The sequence below is a fragment of the Neoarius graeffei genome, chromosome 15 (assembly GCF_027579695.1).
Source record: "Neoarius graeffei isolate fNeoGra1 chromosome 15, fNeoGra1.pri, whole genome shotgun sequence".
Taxonomy (NCBI): Eukaryota; Metazoa; Chordata; class Actinopteri; order Siluriformes; family Ariidae; genus Neoarius; species Neoarius graeffei.
In genome coordinates, this window is record NC_083583.1 from 27271757 (window position 1) to 27296539 (window position 24783).

The 24783-nt window shown below is 40.7% G+C and overlaps 2 protein-coding genes across 4 annotated transcripts in view; one reads left to right on the forward strand and one right to left on the reverse strand.

The window, feature by feature from the left end:
• Positions 1-4677: 4677 nt before the first annotated feature.
• Positions 4678-23893, reverse strand: asb7 (ankyrin repeat and SOCS box containing 7). 3 transcript variants are annotated; one of them, XM_060941097.1, is made up of 5 exons: positions 23866-23893; positions 18896-19000; positions 16961-17202; positions 14969-15574; positions 4678-7459 (listed from the first exon to the last, which is right to left on the reverse strand). In XM_060941097.1, exons 3-5 carry the CDS (start codon positions 17169-17171, stop codon positions 7320-7322), a joined length of 957 nt encoding a protein of 318 aa, XP_060797080.1. In that variant the 5' UTR covers positions 17172-17202; positions 18896-19000; positions 23866-23893; the 3' UTR covers positions 4678-7319. The 3 variants fall into 3 exon arrangements, with proteins under 3 accessions (XP_060797080.1, XP_060797079.1, XP_060797081.1); XM_060941096.1 differs by lacking the exon at positions 23866-23893 and adding an exon at positions 23501-23811; XM_060941098.1 differs by lacking the exon at positions 23866-23893 and adding an exon at positions 20426-20448.
• Positions 23876-24783, forward strand: part of lins1 (lines homolog 1) — a 30995-nt gene continuing 30087 nt past the window's right edge. Inside the window, exon 1 of the mRNA XM_060941095.1 lies at positions 23876-24726. Within this exon, the coding sequence (XP_060797078.1) occupies positions 24427-24726 (300 nt within the window). The 5' untranslated portion in view covers positions 23876-24426. The remainder of the gene's footprint in view (positions 24727-24783) is intronic.

Here is a 24783-nt window from a genome sequence, read left to right on the forward strand (position 1 = left end):
GGGCATGAATGTCATCGCAATATAGGACTTTCAATGTCTTTGAACCATTCTTTTACTATGGCAGAATGATTACACAGCAAACATCTTTAATAGAAAAAAAAATCCAAGAATTTAGTGCACAAGTTCATTTATTTAGGGTTTTCTGAAATCAGCACAGGGTCAAAATTATACATACAGGGTCAAAAATATACACATACTTACTTCTGATTATTAATTCAGTGGTGCTGAAAGTTCCAAAATGTCTTAATTTGGCAAGGCCAAGGTCTCTTAACTTCCTGTTAGGGATCACGACTGGTGGTAGCTGCTCTGTGCCAACAGAGTGCTCTCTGTGCTCATTGGATTGACCAGCACACAGGACAGTGGGAAAGTCCAAGGAGTTCAGTGCAAATCTGGGAAAGATGATGATAGATTTACATAAGTCAGGAATGTGTCTTGGCACCATTTCTAAACAACTGCAGATCATCGGTTCAAACAATTGTACATACAGTAAGTACAAGTTAATAGAAGGTGTAGCCACTTTGCCAAGATCTGGAAGAAGACCCAAACTGTCACCCTCAGCCGCAAGGAAATTGGATCAGATGGTCAGGAACAACCCAGAAATCACCAATGCACAGGCCTGCCATGAACTGGAAGCTGCTGGAACCCCAGTACCACTGTCTACAGTCAGGCGAGTTTTATATCTCTGTGTACTGAGAGGCTGCCATCCAAGAAAGAATGGCCTGCTCCAAAATCAACACTTTCAAACTTGACTAAAGTTTGCAGCTGACCACATGGACAAAGCCTTCTGGAGAAATGTTTGGCCACAGTGACCAAAGGTATGTTTGGAGGAGTGAAGGCGAGGCATTCAACCCCCAAAACACTGTGCCAGCTGTTAAGTATGGTGGTGGTAGCATCATGCTCTGGAGCCCTTTTACTGCCAGTGGAACTGGTGCACTGCACAAAATGGATGGAATAATTTAAAAGGAGGAGTACCTCAGAATTCTTCAGGATAACCACAAACTATCAAAACGATGGTTGAAACTTTGACAGAGCTGGGTTTTCCAACAGGAAAGTGACCCCAAACACACATCAAAGCTGACTGTGAAATGGATAAAGCAGGCTAACATTAAACTTTTGGAATAGTCTGACCTCAAAAATGACTTCAACTCGGATCAAAAATGTGTGGACTGTGCTTAAAACTCAGGTCTGTGCCAGGAAACCAACACATTTAGTTGAGTTCTGTGAAGACGAGTGGTCAAATATCCAACCAGAATTCTGCCAGAAGCTTGGTGATGACTACCAAAAGCATCTGGTTAAGGTGAAACTTGCTGAAGGACATTTAACCAAACATTAGATATGCTGTATGTGTATTTTTGAACCTCTATGTATAATTTTGACAAAAAAAAATGCAACTTATTAGTAAGCACAGTGACACAGTGGTGTAATGGTTAGCACTGTCACCTTACAGCAAGAAGGTTCTGGGTTTGAGCCCAGTGGTTGGTGGGGGCCTTTCTGTGTGGAGTTTGCATGTTCTCCCCATGTCTGTGTGGGTTTCCTCTGGGTGCTCCGGTTTCCCCCGCAGTCCAAAGAAATGCGGTTAGGCTAATTAGTGGCTCTAAATTGTCCATAGGCGTGAGTGTGAATGGCTGAGAAGAGAAAACCTCTATAATAATCCAGTAGAAGGCAACTGGAAACCACTACTATAATGTTCCCTAGACACTTTGATGGCTGAAGCCGTCAGAGCGGCCACATCACTGTAGTGATATGGATGTTAGTAAGAAGTTGCAAAGTGCAACATCTGCTATTCTTAGCCTTGTAAGTGGGAGAAAAAAAGGAACAGCTTTTACTTTCTCTGTAACACAGGGTCAAAAATATACATATAGCACACCTAATATTTGGGTAAAATGTCTCTTTGCAAGATTCACCTTGAACAAACATTTTTGTTTACCATGAACAAGCTTCTGGCAGAATTTTGGTTGGATATTTCACGACTCTTCATGGTAGAATTGGTAGAGTTCAATTAATTTTTTTTTCTTGTCATGGACTTGACTTATAAGCACGGTCCATATATTTTCAATAGGGTTGAAGTCAGGACTTGTTTTAAGCTTAATGTTAGCCTGCTTTATCCTCCACAACCAGCTCTGATGCGTGTTTGGGTTCATTGTCCTGTTGTAACTCCCAAGTCCCAAGTTCAAGTTTCTGATGGTTTATGCTGAAAAATTCTGAGGTAGTCCTCCTTCTTCATTATTCCATCCACTTTGTGCAATGAACCAGTTCCATTAGCAGTAAAACAGCCCCAGAGCATGATAATCCTACCACCACCACTAGTTGGTACAGTGTCCCTCTGTACATCATGGTCATTGTGGCCAAACAACTCAAATGTTATCTCATCTGACCATACAGCTATCTTCCCAAAGGCTTTTTCTTTGTCTGTGTGGTCAGCTTCAAACTTTAGTTAGGCTTGAAGGTGTCAATTTTGGAGCAGGGGGTTATCTCTTGGATAGCAGCCTCTTAGTCCATGGTGATCTGAACTGTAGACAGTGATCCATCAGCTTCCGGTTCATGGCAGGACTGTGCCATGGTGGTTCCCACATTGTTCCTGACCATCTAAACCTATTTCTTTTCAGCTGAGGGTGACAGTTTGGGTTTTCTTGAAGCAAAGTGGCTTGGCAAAGTGACTGCACCTCGCAATAACTTGGATACAATTGTTTGAACTGATCTTGGAATTTGCAGTTGTTTAGAAATGGCTCCAAGAGACATTCCGGAGTTGTGTACATCTGCAATCCTCTTTCTCAGATTTGCACTGAGCTCCTTGGAGTTTCCCATTTTACTGTGTGTTGGTCAATCCAATGAGTGCTGTAAACAAACCCTTTTTATGAAGGCACAGAGAAGCTACCAGCTGTAGTCAATCATAATTACTAACAGGAAGTTAAGAGACCTCGGTCTTGGCAAGATAAGAGACATTTTGGAAGTTTCAGCACCTCTGAATTAATAATCTAAGTGAGCGTATGTAAATTTTGACCCTGTGTTGATTTCAGGAAACCCAAAGAAAATTAAAACTTGTGCACCAAATTCTAGTTTTTTTTTTTATTAAAGATGTATGCTGTACAATCATTCTGCCACAGGAAAAAGAACAGTTCAAAGAAATTACTGAAAGTCCCAATATTGCCATGACATTCATATCCAAGATGACATTCATGTCACTGTATGTAAACTTCTGACACAACTGTAGATATAGATAGAAAGTTGTCAAAAAACTGTGGACTCAGACCAGTCAGAGTTCCCATACTGACCCCTGTCCACTGCCAAAAGCACCTACAATGGCTATATGAGCATCAGAACCAGACTATGGAGAAATGGAAGAAGGTGGCCTGGTCTGATGAATCACTTTTCTTTTATATCATGTGGATGGCTGGGTGCGTGTGCATCATTTACCTGGGGAAGAGACAACACCTGGATGCACTATGGAAAGAAGGAAAGCCGGCAAAAGCAGTGTGATGGGCAATGTTCTGCTGGGACATGTTGGGTCCCTGCCTTCACGTGGATGTTACTTTCACACATACCACCTATCTTATCATTGTTGCAGACCAAGTACATCCCTTCATAGCAACTGTATTCCCTAATTACAGTGGCCTCTTTCAGCAAGATTATGTGCCCTACTACACTGCAAAAGTTGTTCAGGAATGGTTTGAGGAACATGACAAATTCCAAATTCCCCAAATCTCAAGCCAATCGACCATCTGCGGGATGTGCTGGTCAAACAGGTCTGATCCATGGAGGCCCCACCTTGAAACATATTGGACTTAAAGGATCTGCTGCGAACATCTTGGTGCCAAGATACCACAGCACACCTTCAGGGGTTTTATGGACTCCATGCCTTGATCAGTCAAAGCTTGCTCATCTGTCAAGCAAAGGTGGAGGTAGTGTCATGGCTTGGGCTTACATGGCTGCTTCCGGAATGTGATCACTAATCACTATTGATGATGCATCTCATGATGGTGGCAGCAGAATGAATTCAGAAGTCTACAGAATCATTGCGTGCCAATTTACAGAAAAATGCATCCAATCTAATTCAGGAGGAACTTCATCATGCAAATTCACCACGCAATGACCCAAAACACACTGCCAACACAACAAAAGACTTCATCAGGGGAAAGAAGTGGAAGGTTTTAGACCGGTCAAGTCAATCACCAGACCTAATCAAGCAGCATTTCACCTCCTGAAGAGGAGACTAAAGGGAGAACAATGAGCCTGTGCCCACGGTCATCTCAGATTGTTGTTCTTGGCTGACAGGGTTTGGTGTGTTGTGGGTTCTGAGATGCTCTCCTGGTCATGACATTTGCAAAGTGTGGTAATTTGAGTTACTGTAGCCTTGCTGTGTGCTCAAAACAGTCCGGCCAGTCCCCACTGATCTCGCTCTCATGAACAAGGCGTTTCCCCCAACAGGACTGACCCTCACTCTATGTTCTTGATTTTTGCACTATGACTTCTGTGTGAACTCTCAAGACAGTAATGTGAGTGTACCTTCTGTGTATCATGTTTTATCCAAACATTTATTCATCTCGAGCTGCTTAAAAGGACTCATTTACAATTTATAACAATACTGATATTGCAGAAGGGTAAGTCCAATATCAATAACAAATGATATTGTGAAACCTTACCACATAGTGGGGGGGAGGAAAAAAAAAAACCTCCACATATTGAGCAGATCTTTATTAAACTCTCAGCAGTCAAAAATGTAAGCAAATGAACAACCAGAACATGGATACTAATGCTTAAAAATAAACAAGGACATGATAATCATTTATTCACACAATTCAGTTTGGGCAAGGCAAACAGCAGTTTATGTACATTCAGTAGTTGTTGTGGTGAACAGCGTGGAAGACACTGAGACGATCTGAATCTGGAATAAGTGCTTTCTGAAAACAGTGCTTCAAAACCAAATACACACACACACACAAAATAAAATAGAGAAAATGCTGAATTGTAAAAAAATGAAATCGGACTTTATTGAAACTGTAAAAACCTGAATATACAGATAAAGTCCAATCGAAAGCATTTCTTCTTTATTCCTGGATTCAGAGAACAGCTCACTGTACTTAAGTGAGGAAATTTCAGTTCAGCCCTGCAACATTGAAAGAATACAATAACTTCTATTCCAACAAATAAACTGTCATTTTATTAGTACGTAGCTAAATAAAAAACATCATCCAGCCATATACACTTCCTTTTAAAATTCCCACATCCTTTACCCAACCTTTTATCCTGATTTACAAATCGTATCACCTTTTGGATTTGAAGGAACTTCCACGTACAATGCTCCTTCAAAATGTGTCATCAATAAGGAGATTTATTAAGGACTGCCTTCCAAAGGGATGGCCAGACTGCTTTGGGAATAGAACTAACACACTTTGACCTGTCTGCAATATAAATATTGGAAATTATTATGTCCACATTCACTGGATATGAGCAATCACACACTATACTACTATGAGCAATCAGCTACTTTACTACTAGACTATCAGCTCATATACTGTGAGTAGAGAAAAACAAAATGGCAGAGCACGTTGCTGAACCAACCGAGGATGAAATAAAAACTCCACTTGAAAACAGAACACCCCCCCCAAAAAAAAAACCCAACAAAATATGAAATTAAAGTATTTGATGGTAAGAACATCTTTATTTTTCAAGAATTATTATAGCATTTTTCACAAATTGCTACTGTCATTTCGCCAGTTTGTTCACATTCTAAGTGGAAATGATTGTCGAACGTTTTGTATAAAAGTTTTTATTTATCGAATTTGCAAAAAAAAAAAAAATGCTCCATTTCTCAAAATCCAGTGAATGTGGAGAGAATAAAACAGTTATTCCACTCAATCTCATCGTACATGGCTTATAGCCAACTATCAGCTCATGTACAGTATGACTCGATTTCGTGAAATAACTTAAATATTGTATAACCAGTTATAGGCACGTGGTTGCTTCATTACAGGTGGAACTACGCATACTTTTCTGACTAAAGCTGTAAGAAACGAACAGAATAATTACCTTACTAGATTATACTGGTGTATTTTACAAAAAAAGTCAAATTAATTTAATAACAACTGACACACCAGAGAAAAATACACGTTGTTGAGCAACCCGAGATTCCACCCACGTCAAGGCATGACTAAATGCTATGGGCCTTGTACAGTGAGCATAGAACATTTTTTAAACCATGTGCCAACTTCCAAAAACCTCTCATTCAATAAATCTGATAGAGGGAAATGTTTAATTAGATTTCCACAATTTCACTAATTGCTCCCAATTAGTTTGTCAAATGTGTTTCAATTCTAAAAAAAAAATAAAAAATTAAGACTTAAAAAAAAAAAGGCGCCACACAACTGTTCAACAAAAATCCTTAACACTTTATGATACAAGAGTTCATAGCTTAAATAATTCTAGAAAAATATCTGCTGTACATATGACACAATTATATACATAGTGTAGTCCTTGTTAATGAGTAGCACATGAGGAAACCAAGACTTCAAGTGGGAAAACTGAAGAAAAAGTTCAAATCACAGTTTTAATGCTTGTTTCACAAGTCAAATTGTTTGTGTTTAATGTCACTATTAACTCCGTGCACCTTCAAACCGTGCTGAATTGTTAATGAGTGGAAGGTGCACAATTCACTTGATTTTGTATGAAAAGATCAAATCCCACACATCATCTTAAAAAAAAGGTCAGTAAGTTAGTAAAAGGGATTGTTTCTTGATCTATTATACAATTGAAACTAGGGGTTTGATGACTTATAAGTACACGTGTATCCTTCAAAAATCTGAAATAGTTATACCTTTAATGTTTTGCTGCTCACAGAAAAGTGAATAGGTGAATGAAATATGCATCAGTAAATTAGTATTGTGGAGATTGTTTTGAGAATCTATTTACTATAAAAGCTTGAATTAAAAAAAAAAAAATTCCATATTCAAATAATTTAATTATATTTAATAGCACACAAAGTCATGATGTTGGGTTGATACAAGCTCATAATAATATCAGCTTTTGATACCCACCCTTAATTCCAACCTAATACTTGGACTGAACTTCGTTAAAATAAAATCTGTCGATTTTTTTTTTCCTTTTGTGGCTCAATAGTCAAACGATGAACACAAGCTGGGGATCAGTGTCCATGACAAATAGCTTGGCTATATTTCCAGATTAAATTACAGAAAAACATCACGCATGGTTGTAGAAAACAACCCGCTGCTTGAGGTTGAGAACAGAAAGGAAAATGAGAGGTTGCATAGTCTTTGCTAGAGAATCTGTTCCTGTGCTGATGCCTGGAGAGTTCCAGGCCTCTGTCAGACATTGTCAAACTTGTGTTTTAAGTAGTCCTTCATCACCTTAGCAATAGGCAAGTCCTCCAGGAACTTTAAGCTTTGAAGGCCTATGCACTGACGAATTTTTATCCGACACAGGTCCTGCAATGTCCTGGGTTGGCCTGGAGAAAGAGAAAAGATTTGGTAGGGTCAGTATTACACTATTTGCTCATACTTCAAACAAAAGTTGAGGATAAAGAAATAAAATATAATTCAAAATATGTCAGACATCAATCCAGGATTCAGATGGTCAAAGATTTTTGCATAATTCCTGGTTTATACTTCGCTTCCCGTATATACGGGTCATTCTAGAATTCGGGGTACATTTCGCGTCTCTGAGATAAACCTTTTGTTATTTTCCACAAAAGAAATCTTTACCGAATCAGTTCTGAACAATAATGCAAATTATGACAAACTTTCACCAATAGTAATGCTTGATGTACATTTTAGACCCAATTTATCCATAAAACATTAACTAAATGCCCCCGTTATCGGCTGTCTTCGACTACTGATTCATACATTCAACTTGAATAAACATGAAGTGATTCAGTCCAACAATCTGTTATAAAATCAACTGCACAAAAAGTCTTTTTTTTGTATTATGTGAAATTTTAGCAATTAAAAACTCTATTATAAATCCGCATAAAATCCACAAAGACTTAATACACATGACACATGCACCGAGAGATGTCACTTCCTCTGGCGGGAAACTTCAGAAAGGCAATGAGGTAGGTAGGTTATGTTTCTTCTCTCATTAATTTGAACAAAATGTTGAGGATACACCAACAGTAGATTAATTATTCATCAAATCTGTTATTGGAGTGAATCATTAAAAAAAAAAAAAAAAGATTAAAATCCACAAAATTCTGTTTTTAATACATGCCATGTGGTAGCTAGTTTTTGGTTAGCATGTGGAGTTAAGACACAAAATGGTGGAAAATGTCAACTCATCATCAATTCTGTTAATGGATTGCCCAGTTTAACAATAACAGAGTTGACGATGACTAACAGAGAGTCAACACCTGAAATGTACCTACAATTATAGAATGGGCCACATACATTTCTCAAGAACATGACAAGTTGCATTTTTTATCTTCGTAAATTCAAATGGAGAGAAAAACCCCAGTAATGGAATGACTTTTTGCAGCCATTATAACCCAAGTGAAAACAGGACTTGTTTCCTGGATGTTCCACAACATTAAACGTAACTTCAGTTGCCATCAAAAGAAAAATTTACATACAGGAACATGAATGGCAATACTGAGCTTTCAATTAGCTCAATATTGGAAAAGTCCAAGGAGCTCAGTGCAGATCTGAGAAAATCTGGGAAAGAGGATGGTAGATTTACACAACTTGGAAATATTTCTTGGAGCCATTTCTGAACAACTGCAGGTAACAACAACAACAGTATGCAAGCAAGTTAAAATAAGTTATTGGGAACCGTCACCCAAACCTTCACCCTCAGCTGAGAGGAAATTGGTTTGGATGGTCAGGAACAACCCAGGAACCACTGGGGCACAGGCCTGCCATGAACTGGAAGCTGCTGGAACACTGTCTACAGTGAAGCAAGTTTTACATTACAGTTTTACATTGCAGTGAGAGAGGCTACCATCCAGGAAAGAAATCCACGCTCCAAAATCAACACAGTCAAGCTCAACAAAAGTTTGCGGTTGGTCGCATGGATGAAGAAAAATCCTTCTGGAAGAAAGGTTTATGGTGAGATGAGACAAAGACTGAGTGGTCGTTGTGGCCAAACAAGAGGTACAGAGAACACTACCAAGTCTTATTAAGCAGAGTGGGAGTAGCATCATGCTCGTTGGCTCGTTTGCTGCCAGTGGAACTGGTGCATTGCACAAAGTGGATGAAATAATGAAGGACCTCAGAATTCCTTCAGCATAACCTCCAACCATCAGCTAGACAGCTGAAATGTAGACACAATTGGGCATTCCAACAGGACAATGACCCCCCACAAACATCAAAGCTGATGGTGGAATGAATAAAACAGTCTAACATCAAAACAAGTCCTGACCTCAACCCCATCAAAAATATGAGGACTGCACTTAAGTCTGGTCCATGTGAGAAAATACACAAATAATTGAACTCTGCTAATTCCATCAAGAAAAATAGCGAAACATCCAACCAGAATTCTGTCAGAAGCTTGTTGATTGCTACCAAAAGCATTTGGTCAAGGTGAAACATGCCAAGAGACATTTAACTAAATATTAGGTGTATTGCAGGAATATTTTTGACCCTGCACCGATTTCAGAGAACCCAAAATAAACTGAAACTTGCACCAGATTCTTGCCGCCCCATTAAATCTCTCATCTCATCATCTCTAGCCGATTTATCCTGTTCTACAGGGTCGCAGGCAAGCTGGAGCCTATCCCAGCTGACTACGGGCGAAAGGCGGGGTACACCCTGGACAAGTCGCCAGGTCATCACAGGGCTGACACATAGACACAGACAACCATTCACACCTACGGTCAATTTAGAGTCACCAGTTAACCTAACCTGCATGTCTTTGGACTGTGGGGGAAACCGGAGCACCCGGAGGAAACCCACGCGGACACAGGGAGAACATGCAAACTCCGCACAGAAAGGCCCTCGCTGGCCACGGGGCTCGAACCCGGACCTTCTTGCTGTGAGGCGACAGTGCTAACCACTACACCACCGTGCCACCCCCATTAAATACATTAACTAGATTGTACAACCATTCTACAACAGAAAAAGAACAGCTGTAAGGTGGTCACCGAAAGCCCAATAGTACCATGACATTCATGTCCATGATAGCATTCATGTACGTGTATGTAAACTTGTAACCAAAAATTGAGATTTTTTAAGAAAAACTAATTGTTCATGACGTGCGATTAATGGAAAATAAGCAATTTCAGGGTAGCTTCACTTCTTACTGGGCAACATCACACCAACCATGTTTATTATTTTCATACAACACCAAGTGTTTTTGTTCTCGATGGGGACTTTTTGCAAGTCATCGTCAGATAAACATTAAGTAATGCAGTTGCTCATTAGTCAGTTAACATTCATACATACATACATACATACTCAGTGATCACATTTTCCTGGTCAAGGTCACTGGAACATTATACGTGAGGCCCGAATACATCCTGAACAGTACGCTAGTCCACTGCATAGCACCACTGAGTCAAGTCTAAGCTCAGTTTAGCACAGCTATTCCACCTACATACATGTTTTTTGGGACGTGGGAGAAAACCGGAGAACCCAGAAGAAACGCACACAGACACGGGAAAAACATGCTAAACTCTGCACAGACAGTTACTCAAACTCAGGATTGAACCTGGGACCCTGGAACTGTGAGGTGACACCAATTTATACTATATTAATGTAGTTCACCATTTGCTGTGATAAGTAGTGCCATACACTAGTGCATCTCAAACAATTAGCACATCATGAAAGGTTTTTTTTTTTTAGTAATTTTATTCAAAAAGGTAAACTTTCATATATTCCATATTCATGACACAAAGTGAAATACTTCAAGCCTTTTTTTGTTTTACTTTTGATGATTATGGGTTCTAGCTCATGAGAATCAGAAATCCAGAATCTCAAATTATTAGAAATTTCCTAAGATTTAAAAAAAAAAAAAAAAAGGATTTACAATACATAAAATGTCCAACTTCTGGAAAAGTTGGTTCATTTATACACTCAATACTTAGTTGGAGCTCCTTTACCACAAATTACTGCATCAATGCAGTGTGGCACTGCTGAGGTGTTATTGAAGCCCAGGTTGTTTTGATAGCAGCCTTCAGCTCATTTGTATTTTTGGGTCGGGTGTTTCTCATCTTCCTCATGATATAGCCCATAGATTCTTTACGGGCTTCAGGTCAGGTGACTTGGCTGGCCAATCAAGCACAGTAATATCATGGTCAGCAAACCATTTGGTAGTAGTTTTGGCACTGTGGGCAGCTGCCAAGTCCTGCTGGAAAAGGAAATCAGCACCTCCATAAAGCTTGTAAGCAGATAGAAGCATGAAGTGCTCTAAAATCTCCTGGTAGATGGCTGCACTGACCTCGGACTTGATAAAACACAGTGGACCAACACCAGCAGATGACATAGCACCCCAAATCATCACAGACTGCGGAAACTTCACACTGGATTTCAAACACCTTGGATTCTGTGCCTCTCCACTCTTCCTCCAGACTCTAGGACCGTGATTTCCAAAATTTACTTCCTTCTGAAAAGAGGACTTTGAACCACTGAACAACAGTCCAGTTCTTTCTCTCCCTAGCCCAGGTAAGATAATTCTGACAACGTCTCTGGTTCAGGAGTGGCTTGATATTAGGAATGTGACAGACGTAGCCCCTTTCCTGAAGACGTCTGTGTGTGGTGGCTCTTGATGCGCTGACACCAGCCTCAGTCCACTCCTTCTGAAGCTCTCCCAAGATCTTGAATCAACTTTTCCTGACAATCCTCTCAAGGCTGCAGTCATCCCTGTTGCTTGTGCACCTTTTCCAGCCAGCCTTTTCAGCAATGACCTTCTGTGGCTCACCCTCATTTTGGAGGGTGTTGATCATCTTCGGGACAACTGTTGAGTCAGCAGTCTTCCCTGTGATTGTGGTCACATGGACTGAACTAGATCAAGAGATACACAGTATTTATACTGTTTTACTCAAACTCAAAATGAAATTCTCATATCTCGTGATTAATTTTTTTTAAAACTGTAGGTCATAATTATCAAAAAATAGAAAAATGCTTAAAAACATTTTAGTTTACGTGTATTGAGTCAAGCATAAATTAAACTTTCACCTTCTTAAATAACTGATGGAAAATATTGAACTCTTTCATGATATTCTAATTGCTTGAGATGCACTAGTGTAATGTTAAAGGAACGTTCTGGCCCAAATCAAAATCCTCAAGTATGCATGTGGCATGTACAGTGGTGCTTGAAAGTTTATTGAACGATTTAGAATTTCCATTCGAGATTTCGATCCTTTTCGTTAGTAAATAAGTGACCAAGTACATTTTTGTCTCATTGATTTTTTTAGGTACTTTATCTACCTTTAGGACTTGTGTGAAAATCTGATGTTTTAGGTCATATTTATGCAGAAAATTCTAAAAGGATTCACAAACTTTCAAACGCCACTGTAAACGGATCTGCAGTATGTGATAAGACATATACATTATTGCTGTAACAGAGAAACAATTAAAAAAAGAAGAAAAAAAAAAAAACCACAGAGCGGTAATGGAAAAGTCACTTAAACATTGACAACAGCACTCTGTGTTTAGATCCTTTGATCTGCTCGATTCTTTCAAAGTTTGAAGCACATAAAACTGCAGAAGCTTGAGTGCTGCCTGTGTCGTCAACATTTTGAGACTGAAGTGATTAGTCATTTAACTTTGTGTGGTTTTACTCGGTTCTATGCTGCAAGGCATCGTACAAAGTCAGCACCTCTGATGAGATATTTCCTGAGATTTTGTGCGTTTCTGGTCATAAACACAGCTTTATAAATACATTTACTTGGGAGCATGACAAATTTTTTATATAAATATTACTACTACTATTATTATTAAAATTGAACTCCGGCACATGCCTGTGCTTAAGACTTGAAGGCCGCAAGTTGCCCCTTTCAGCCTCTGGTTCTTGTCCAAAAAGATCTGAGGTTTCAAGACCATTGGCTCTGTTCTCCCCCTCTATCTGTTGTCTTAAAGATGTGAAGGAAGTCAAACAACGAGTTCCAGGAATCCAGTCCACGCACTTTATCTGTTCTAATAGCGGAGCTCCTCCTGCCCCCGCAATGTGACACAGAGGCAGCTAGGAAAACCACTAGAAAAAAAAAGTGTGGGCAGGACCACCTACAGATGCTGTATACCGTCACTTGCAGGAGGGGGGGAAAAAAATAAAAATCATCAGTACACAATCCATTCAAAAACACCTGCCTGTCAGGCCTCAATAAAAGGTGCTTTTTCTAATCGATAACCGGGCTGAAACACAATCTGACTGACGGTTGGGCTTGAATAGACCCCGCAGTGCATGTGGGGCTGAGACGGCCAGCTTTGATATGGTGATATCAAAGTTGAAGCAGAGCGCAGGAATGTGGCTATTGTTGTCTACTAGATCATTAGTGCTTCAGGGGATACGGCTCACTTTTCTCACACGCTGGATTGTTCGCACGGGCAACGGGGCTCACTTCGGCCATGCTGAGACCACTGGTCCTGGCCTCTGTTCTACTTACACACCAACAGTGTTTTCACTTTCTTATTCTATTCCTTTAAAGAAACGAACTACGATATCCATGTTTCAGCGTTAATATAAAACTAAAAGACATGAATCTGGCCTGATTAATATAGATTATACTTACTATACTAGATTATTATATTAATGTTGTTACGATTCAAAGAAGTGTTGCCAGGCAAAACAAACCTCGCCCGGTAGCACTTATGATGAATATGAAGGAAGATATTGAGAAAAACGATTTTGACCTTTTTGGCGACCTTGATTTTGACCTTGTGTGGGAACATACTGGCCAAGAAACATGGTTCTGATTCTGATTCTCTGCTGCTCTCAGCCAATCAGAACACACCGTACTGCGCAATTATTACACTCTTGCAGCACGATGATATAGTGGCTACCGCCGCTATATGAAGCAGTAGCAACAAAAACCTTGACCTTGACCAGATGACCCCCCAAATGTTGGAGGTTCTATTTGAGACCAATGCCCATCTATCCTGAAAGTTTCATGAAGGTTGGTCCAGCCGTTTTCCCGTAATATAATTAATTAAAAAACCAAACCCCACCGAAAACAATACCTCGCCCGCTTACTCTGTAGCGGGCGAGGTCAATATTAAAAACTCATGAGGCATAAGTAATTACACCCCTCTATCAACATTTTAGAACATCCCAATTCATCTGTAGAAAAAGAAAATCACAGTTCATACACTGTTCGAATAAACTTCATGCTCGATGTGCTTGTGTCCTTCTAAATGCCCAATATTCTCATATTATCTGAATAAAAACAACAATTTAGGGATTTTGCATGGACTGTACCGAGTCCATGAGGACCCTCTTCTCGTGTACAGCTGCAAGATCCATAGTCTGTTACTCATTATCACAATATTGGACTTGGCAAAACTGATGGAACTGAGGACGATATTGAAAACTGATATTTTCATGAAATGTGGTTCTAGAACATCCAGATGACTCCACAAATAAATTTAGGCCAGAAATAATTGTGTCACGTAAACAAGGATATTAAAATGTTTTCAGAAGTTTGAGGTATAGCATGACCGCGATATGTAGGAGAACCTGACAGAAATACTGACTGGCTAATCATCACTTTGGGCTCAGGTTCAGAAACCTTACTGGCATTCGTGGAAACCACAATACAGCACAGAGAGGTTTTTTTTTTTTAAAATGTTCTATAATAAAGCCACATTCATCAATGTGATGCTTTTTATAACAATCAAATGCTGTAAGCTGTTAGCAGCCACTAATCATTTGGAGAAAGAGATTTTATTTTTGTCCTGGTGGGGGGGACGACAAAAACAAAAAAAACTGATCTTTTGATCGGTGTTGTGCCACTCTGGAGTATTTGGCCATGGCAATTCTCATTTAAGGACACCCTAAAAGAAAGAAAACCTCATAATGCTTTACATACGTGTAACCTCCTGCAGGAAGTCGAGGCAGGGACGACTGGCACGGGACATGCTGGCTGAAACGGCGGCCGGCGTCTGGCCCTCATAGTTGCGCGTGTTTGTGTCAGCTCCGTAGGCGTAGAGAAGCTGTGCACAAAGCACGTCGTCACGCAGAGCCGAGAGGTGAAGAGGTGTCTGACCGTCCTCCACGCGCCCAAGGTTGGTGTCTGCCCCCCGCTGTAGGAACATGCGACAGTACGCGTGGTTGCCCTTGATGACGGCGTAGCGCAGCAGAAAGCCGTTCTGCACATCGATGTTGGCGTGATGGTCGAGTAGCAGCCGCACACAGCTCGAGCGCTCTCGGATGATAGCCAGCTGCAGTGGCGTAGTGCCCTTGTCGCTCAGTGGGTCTACATCGGCGTGGAACTCCAAGAGCAGGCGCACAAATGAGTCGCGCCCGTAGTGTGCAGCCACGTGCAGTGGCGTCCAGCCGTCGTTGCTCTTGGCATTGATGATGTCGCCACGATGCTCTGATTCCAGCATAAGGCGAGCGATGCGTGCGCGTCCGTGCATGGCTGCGTAGTGCAGCGCCGTGAAACCGCCAATGAAGTCCTTTACTGTTGGGTCCGCTGCGTTTTTTTTTTAAAAACACACACAGACACAGAAACTTAATAAAGTGCAGCAGTGGGACTCTCAATCCTTCAAGCTTCAAGAGATGTTAGAAATTGTTTAAAAGTAGGTACAACACGTTCCCTTAAGGACATATGGTTCAAGCACGTCAATGCAATTAATACTTAATATGTCTTTTGATATAAAGTCTGTTAGTGTAATCGTACCATACAAGTTTTTTCACGTTTGCAGACTTGATTATAAAATATATAAATAATAGTGCTGTCAAGCGATTAAAATATTTAATCGCGATTAATGTCGCGACTGTCATAGTTAACTCGCGATTAAACGCAATTTAATCGCACATTTTTGTCACATGAAAAACTATTGTAATTCTCTTATCAGCATAAAGTGAATGGGCTTGCTTTGTACCAATGTTTTTTTTTTTTATTGCAGAGCATAACACGTCTTGTCACAGCCACTGCAAAGTCGGGCTGGAGCCGCCGATGGGAAAACGAAACCTAAGCCGAGCACCGTGGCTCTTCGTCCCGAGGCGCGGGGCTAGCGCGCCCTGCCCGCGCTGGTTCTTTGGGGGGAGGGCAGAGGACTCTGGCTGTGCGGGGCGTGGGATTACAGTCTAGCTGCTATCATTTTTCTAAGCAAAGTCTCTGTTCCAAGTTCCTGGCAGTTTCAAAAGCTTATGAAAAACCTACATCATGTCACGGAGCGTTAATCTCGCGATAAAAAAATTATCGCCATTAAAATTGAGTTAAGTTAACGCGATAACGCGACATTTTTGACAGCACTAATAAATAACTTAGTGTTGTCTTAAATAACTTAAAATTAGCAATCAAATGGCAAGACTAAATATTAGTTTGAAAAATATCCGACCTCACAGTGATGGTCTGGCTAATTTATGGTATGTAATTGTATAATGATATAGTAAAACTTTTTAAAAAGACTGAAAAATCGTGTTTGTGACCTTATTTCTCATGAAGTTGTTGTTCTGCCTCGAACAACTGATGATAATTTGGTGGAAAACAAAAGTTCAGGACTATCACATTATTTCCTGTTACCATGCACATGCTAGAATATTTTAGAAGTGGTTAAAAAGCACTAAAGCTATGTAAACTTGAGACTAGAATACACCCCCACTCTTTAAAAAAAAAAAAAAGAAGGAGTGGTCCACATCCTGACACTTGTGTCAAGTAGGTATTTCCCTCATCACTTCCTTCCCAGTTTTATAGCACCATCTAGCTTCTGGCCTAAAGTCCTACAACCATAACAATCCCAATACATCACTGTAATTTTGACTCCTACTGAAAATAACTTCAGTAATTTGACTGAACTGGTTTCTAGAACAACAGTGTCTGCGCTCTCAAAAAGAAACCATCCAGGCCGCCTACCTCCATGCTCGAGGAAGACACGGACGCAGCGCTCCTTGCCTTTGGCGGCGGAAAAATGCAGTAGTGTCCAGCCGTTGGCGTCCCTGATCTTGGGAGAGTAGCCTTGCTCCAGCATCTTGCGTACGGTGTAGACATCGCCGGCTGCCACCGCCGCCTGGATCTGCAGCTCCTCCTGCAGGTCCGGGTTCCTTCTGAAGTGATGGTTCAGCATCCTGTCACATTGCGCAGCCACTCCTGCGTCCCTGCACACAGACACAGGACTTGAGATACAGGAGCACGTCAAGAGACAGCACTGAATGTCAATATAAAACAGCACATGACAGATAGAAAGATCATCTCTGTATCTACCTGTCTTTATAAATCATGCAGTCTGGCAGATTTTATATATATATATATATATATATATATATATATATATATATATATATATATATATATACACACACACACACACACAGGGAGCGATTTGCTGGGGGGGATAGTGGGGATCATCCCCCCCCTCTGGTTTTTATCTCTGCTGAAAAAAAATCCTCGGGGACAACCCCGTCAATAAAACAAACAAACCAAAAAAAAAAGTTGACATGACAGGCATGTTGTGACACAGTTTTCTATGGTCTACATTGCACTCACTTTCAAAATGACCCGAAGTAGCAGCTTTGATGTTCACGAACGTCCCCAGCAAATAGATACATTGTAGATAATAACAATATCTTTGCGTTCTATGCAGGGATGCAAACAGCACGCCTTTTGGCGGATGCTGCCTTTTTCACGGCCGATTTTTTTTTTTTTTTTAGGGAGGGCGTTGGAGTGTCTGATTATAATTTCAAAGTAAATTCTGTATTAAAATTACTAAATAAGCAAATCCGTTACAGTCCATGAAACAGGAAGTATAAGGATGAGAAAAAAAACAGTTTAAATCGGAAAGCTGCGCACAATGTGAACTGCGCCATCAGAGCAAACTGTTCATTTAGTATTCATGTATTTTAGTGATTTTCGAGTCACTGTCCATTTAATCCGGAGGGAGAGAAACATCACAGCAACATGACAAGCAATGCGAACTTTGTTGTGTTAGTGTTCGTGTATTTAGTCAGAGAGATAGGAAGATGAATTTACTATCTCTGGTTTCGTGTTCGTTTTCATTTAGTGTTATTCATTTGAGATCATCGGATGTTATTGAGCTGTTAGCCTATTGTTACCTTAATTTTGTGACGTTTCATGATAAAAAAAAAACATCCCCCCTTCTGTTTTTTTGACAAATCGCACCCTATATATACACACACATACAGACAAATGCAAAGGCAGGCAGAAAGATAGAGAGGTATACAAATACACCTGTGCAGATTAAGCAACCAGGCAGCTAGACAGATTCATAATGCATCTAATGAAATATTGAATAATTTCCTCAGGCAAAACACCACAGTCACAAATAATAAATGGCAAACAGCATTAAACAAAGAAAAAAAAAATGACACTAGCTCGATTTAAATAATATCTTTTGCGTGTGATATGAGGACAGAACACAAAATGTCATAACCAGGCATTAGCCAAGACTTGCTGACTTTTTGGTGGGGGATGTAAACACAACGTGCTTCATTAGAAACTTTCGTAGAAAAGGATAATGACTACAGCGGAGTTTTATATACTCGTTTGTGCCTGTATTAATGCACCATCAGGTATGCTATTTTTAGCTTAAGCAGTTAGGTATCCTGTCAACCAAAGCATGGGAATGGACAGCACATTAGAGCATTTGTTTGTCCCATGGGTCAGCTAATGGATTTATGATTTGTCCCCGCCTGACTACGCACACTTTGTACATTACTCAAATGACTCACCCAACACCAATGAATAATAATAATTTTTAAACTTCAAGGCCACACTAAAATCATCTGAGAGTGTTCAAGGAATGTTGCCTGTTGGTTTAAATGAAACCTTTACCCTTGATTAATGTACAGCAGTTCTGGAAGGCCCTTTGTGTTTTGGGTGCATTTTTCAGTCCAGCCCAACCGGCATCAAACTCCTCGGTGCAGAAACGTCACAAACCTGTGAGCAAAAGCACAAGATCAAACATTAAAAAAAAAAAAGGAACACGACACACTGTTACTTTGCTCAACAGCTGTCCTGATATTGCGTTTAAGGGATCTTGACTTTAATATGAGAAGCACAGAAGTTCCTGGTGATAAACTGTTGTACAAGTGGGCTGTTTTTGCTTTAATACAGGCGGTCAGATACAAAGCTTGAGGGATGAAGACAGGTCATGTTCATTAACATGGGAATGTTTCAGGTGGTTCATGTAACTCTCCTTTCATTGATTCATCTTCATTTCCTCTTTTATCCTGGTCAGAGGCAGGGTGGATGGATGACTAATTTGTTTACATTTTTGGGAAACGGACACAACTAGGTTTGTTAGAAAACCTCACAGGCAGGTACAAGCAAAAATAAGATCAACTGTGAGCTACTGCTCACTTACGTATACCCCCCGCTCTCGCTTATATCAGAATGCAAGCCATTGGAGGAACAGGACAGTTATTATGAATGTTGACTTCAACAAATAATTAACCCTGAAACTAGTAAGTAAAGAGTAGTGTCTCTCCCCAGGGATTTCAAACAGCATCCTGGTAAACTCATCTCATTATCTGTAGCCGCTTTATCCTGTTCTACAGGGTCGCAGGCAAGCTGGAGCCTATCCCAGCTGACTACGGGCGAAAGGCGGGGTACACCCTGGACAAGTCGCCAGGTCATCACAGGGCTGACACATAGACACAGACAACCATTCACACTCACATTCACACCTACGGTCAATTTAGAGTCACCAGTTAACCTAACCTGCGTGTCTTTGGACTGTGGGGGAAACCGGAGCACCTGGCGGAAACCTACGCGGACACGGAGAGAACATGCAAACTCCACACAGAAAGGCCCTCGCCGGCCACGGGGCTCGAACCCAGACCTTCTTGCTGTGAGGCGACAGCGCTAACCACGACACCACCGTGCCACCCCCCTGGTAAACTCATTTTGAAATAACATTTTGCTTCTTGAAATAACGTCAAAATCTGCCCTATATGTTTCGCAAATACACTCAGTTGGCAAACAGGAAGTCGATGTGGGACAGACCTGAAAATGGTATAGAACCCCAAGCTGAAGCTCAGTACTAAATATCAAGCAGCTGTGGTTTGTAGTTGCTGTGAGAAAGGGCGTTTCGGACAGACGTAAACCAGTATACACCCACCCCCCACAGAGCGAGGGTATAATAATTGGGGAGAATTGGTCAAACTTTTAAGAGGAGCAGGCTTGAGTACAATTAAAATCTGCCTGCATAACATGTGATAAAGTGTTAACTTGACTCTTCGGTGCAAAACACAACTTGGAACAAACAAAACACCGTCTTATTTATAGCCATAAATCAGTAATAGATAAACATGTAAACGTTGTTACCAGACCTTAGGAGGCAAAGATTTGATGTAACTGTACCTTTACAAATTTGAAGTTGTACAAGTTGAACAGCTCTGGTTTGTTCATGCTGTGCTTTCTCCAAACACTAACTCCTTCGATTAAACAAAAACAAACAAAACACCAAATGTATGGTTCGGACATCTTGCTCCCTGGGCGCTGTTAGCATGGCTGCCCACTGCTCTGGGTATGTGGGTGTGCTCATTGCTCACGTGTGCGTTCAGATGGGAAAGAAAGCACAACTTTATTCATCACACACTTGTGAAATTTCCTCTCTGCATTTAACCCATCTGAAGCAGTGAACACACACATGCACACATACCCAGAGCAGTGGGCAGCCATGCTAACAGCACCCAGGGAGCAATTGGGAGTTAGGTGCCTAGCTCAAAGGCACCCCAGCCCAAGGCCGTCCCATATTAACCTAACCGCATGTCTTTGAATTGTGGGGGAAACCGGAGCACCCGGAGGAAACCCACGCAAACACGGGAAGAACATGCAAACTCCACACAGAAAGGCCCTCGCCGGCCGCTGGGTTCAAACCCAGAACCTTCTTGCTGTGAGGCAACCGTGCTAACCACTTACACCACCGTGTTAAACGCAGAAAGGAATTTCACAAGCATGTGATGAATAAAGTTGTTGTTCTTCTGTCCTACTTCAGTTGGACAACATGTGCCTAGTTTGTCTACTTTTAGTTTCTCCTCCAAAAGGCGTTTTAAAGAACAGAAAGATGGTAGAGTAAATCATCCGCTGATATGGGGCATGAATCTACAGTCTGCGCTTGAAAGAAATCAGCCCCAGCCTCACTTCTTTATACAATTTCTGTGAATTTTCTTACAGTCACTGGTGGCACTGTTTGGCTTGGCGCCACCGAAAACATTCAAGAGTAAATAATTCGATTTAATGCCAAAAACTACACCTTATTAGGAGGTTTATTTAGCTTTAACTTCAACCAGCGGTCTTCGCCCTGCTTCTGTTTTGTTAGTGTTCTATAGTCAAAAACACTAAACGTCATTCAGGTCACTAAATAGCAATGATCTGCTGTACGAGATGCGCTAATATGAACTATTAGCCGTTACTCATGGGTTGTTTTACAATCAGGGTACGCAAGCTAAAAATCACATTTAACACTTATTATCTTCAATATCAAAAGGCTTGACTAAATAATAAGCGACTTGGTTGTTTATTGTAGCCCTGTGATAGCTCTATTTACCATGCAAAAAAAATTTTTGGTGAATGTATGGCAATGTGTGTCATATTTAGCAAAATTACTCGTGTCATTTAGAAAAAGTGCTTTTTTGACCACAGGTAGCTCCAAAAGGGATGCACTTAAATCATTCTTTATACCATAAAACACATATTTAGTTCCATATCATTGGAAACATAGTTAAGTTTTAATGTTGAATGCCAGTAAGTTTTCAGACTATTTTGATCAAATTAGTATGTAATTGTGTCAAAAAAAAAAAAGCCCTCTCCGAGACAGCTAATTTTTCAATATAAAATAACATATCTAAAATGGGCGGCACGGTGGTGTAGTGGTTAGCGCTGTCGCCTCACAGCAAGAAGGTCCGGGTTCGAGCCCCGTGGCCGGCGAGGGCCTTTCTGTGTGGAGTTTGCATGTTCTCCCCGTGTCCGCGTGGGTTTCCTCCGGGTGCTCCGGTTTCCCCCACAGTCCAAAGACATGCAGGTTAGGCTAACTGGTGACTCTAAATTGACCGTAGGTGTGAATGTGAATGGTTGTCTGTGTCTATGTGTCAGCCCTGTGATGACCTGGCGACTTGTCCAGGGTGTACCCCACCTTTCGCCCGTAGTCAGCTGGGATAGGCTCCAGCTTGCCTGCGACCCTGTAGAACAGGATAAAGCGGCTAGAGATAAGATATCTAAAATGATTATTTTCATCCTAAAATGTGGTCAAGATATTGGGACATAAATATTAGAGACAACGAACACAAAGCTTACAGCCTTATATTTAAAAGCACTATGGAAGTAGTGGATTCTGAATTGTCAAAAAAAAAAAAAAAGTCCTCTCCGAGAATCACTTCATTTGTTTCTCCCATCTTATAGCAGATTACACAAAACTACCATACACACGTCAAAAAAAATGACCTGAAATCTGTTCTTTAACTTGTCCTTCACTAAAAACCGGTACAAGAACCAGTTGAATCAATTTGAATTTTGGACCCCTGTGACACTAACTTTGCACCCTGATTGTAAAACAACCCTTACATTACATGAAGACTAAAGGACAGAAATGAACTCCATATTGGAGTACTGACTCAGGTTTCGCTACCTCGGGACGAGGATTTAATTAACCTGACTGACTAACAGCAAAGTTAACCGTTGAATATTCCACAGTTTAACACCTTTGTACGTAAATAAGTGACATTATTATGACCGAATGACAGTGCTGGTGTCTTGGGTCTTGCCTTGATATGATTCTACAATAAACCCGTTCTTACTTATCGAATGAAATCATGAAAATCGAGACCATTAGCGATGCTCCAACTGTCCTTTTAGCCATAACCTCATTATACAGCAGGGTTATTTTTACTCTATTTCCCCCCTGTGTCTCTGAGATAGTGCCATTTAGATGTATCCGAATATCGTTGGTCATTTAGGACGTTTTTCTCATCATGTGTCAAAGTGTATCTCTTCTTAAATAAACAGAAATGTCATTGTACCACGAAGCAAAATGATTTTACTCACGTTAAAAAAAACCAAAACAGTTTTATTGCACAACAGCTAGCCAAGATTCACGACTAGAATAGACAAACATCGAAACAAGCCAAGTTAGCAAGCGCCGCTAGCCAGTTGGTGTTATGAACCAGGAGCCGCTGTGTTAGCCAGTGCTAGCTCCAATTAGACAAAATAGCGCTTTATAAATATAAATCTAACTGGAATACACGACCGAGCCGTCCGCTGTCATTATACAGAGGTGAGCTAGCTAGCCCAATGATCTCTCACCGAACAATAATGCAAACCTATCAGGCTAGTTAGCTAAATTAGCTCCTATTCAGGAGATGGTAACTCATTTCCACAGCTGTACTGTAAATCATTTTTGAAAAAACTTTAGAAATGAAAGTTGTGCTCATACTTAACTGTATCTGGTGCGTTGTGAGAGCAACCGCTGAAAAGAAAACAATATAAAAACTACTCAAAGCTTCATACTTGGAACAAAATGCAGCTAGCCAATTAGCCGTGCACTTCGGATAAGGAGCATGTAGCCAATCAGGAACGAAGAAGTGAGCCGTCAAGTGTGGCAAACTGCTGCAAAAAGCGTCGTCTATTTGCGACCGGCGTGACTAAATCGTCCACAAAAACAAGTCTACCTTACACTTAAACATTTTAGAGGGGAATGAAATGTGTTTTTAAAACGTTTTTTTTGTGTGTGTGTGTGTGACGCCACACAGATTCATGTAGCAAAGTTAAACAATTAAATAATGAATACAAGTCGGGTTACTTACTTACTTACGGGAGGGGAACTTACTTCCGGCACCATCGCTGACGTCATCAACTGCGACTGTTTTCATTGCTCATGCTTGACAGTAGGGAAGAACAACGTGCAGGATTTATTTATTTATTTTTAAATCTCACTTAATACGTTTAAAAACTCAAGAGGACTTTTCATTCGGATTAACTCCAACGCGGCGATTTAGTCCTTTGTTTATTCGCTTGAGTTGGGCTTGTGAGCAAAGAGCATTATTTTTTCATGTTTGTAAAACTGTCGTGAAGCTCATAAAGTTTCATGTTATAATAATATTCCGTTAGTTTAAATCGTAGAGAACAAGAAGTGTTTTTCCAGTGAGATCGTTATGGATTAAATAGCTCCCAGTGCCACTTCATCCAATCTGTTTTGTGTGCTTTGCTGGTGATCAGGCCTGAGTTTCCCCAAAAGCATCGCAGCACAAAGATCATCGTTAAATGGTCGAGCGAGCAGCATAATGAACACACTCTCTCTCTTTCTTAGTTAAGATGCTCTTAGCGTTAAGAGGCTTTTGGGAAACCCACCACAGTTTACTGTACACATGGATGCACAGCATTCAGACTTGCAGGCTGTATTCGCAGATTTACAGTCTGGACTCGTTCCTGCTATGAGTGCTGAGGAACTCGCAAGTCAGATTTCATCAGCCATAAACCATTATACTGTATCACAGTCTCCCCACAGCATGACAAGTGAAGACATGGAGATGACTGGCATGTTCCTGACACTCACTGGAAAAATCATCTCCAAGCTGTCTTCAAAAAGTTTGCCACGAGATGTCGGCGTGTTCTATGATGATGCCATGAAGAGACTCTTTGGAGCCTGTGATCTGACAGCTGACCTTGTGAGTGTGAGCTTCCACAGCGCGTCCTCCTCTTTTTCACCAGTTCCCATTTCCTTG

Bases quoted from the DNA above. Each gene is read 5' to 3' on its own strand.
- asb7 (XM_060941097.1), bottom strand. From the start codon at position 17,171: ATGCTGAACCATCACTTCAGAAGGAACCCGGACCTGCAGGAGGAGCTG. The intron at 15,575-16,960 runs GTAGGCGGCCTG...AAAAAAACGCAG, and splicing joins TGTCTTCCTCGAGCATGGAG to CGGACCCAACAGTAAAGGAC. The intron at 7,460-14,968 runs GTATGTAAAGCA...CTCTTTCTCCAG, and splicing joins CTTCCTGCAGGAGGTTACAC to GCCAACCCAGGACATTGCAG.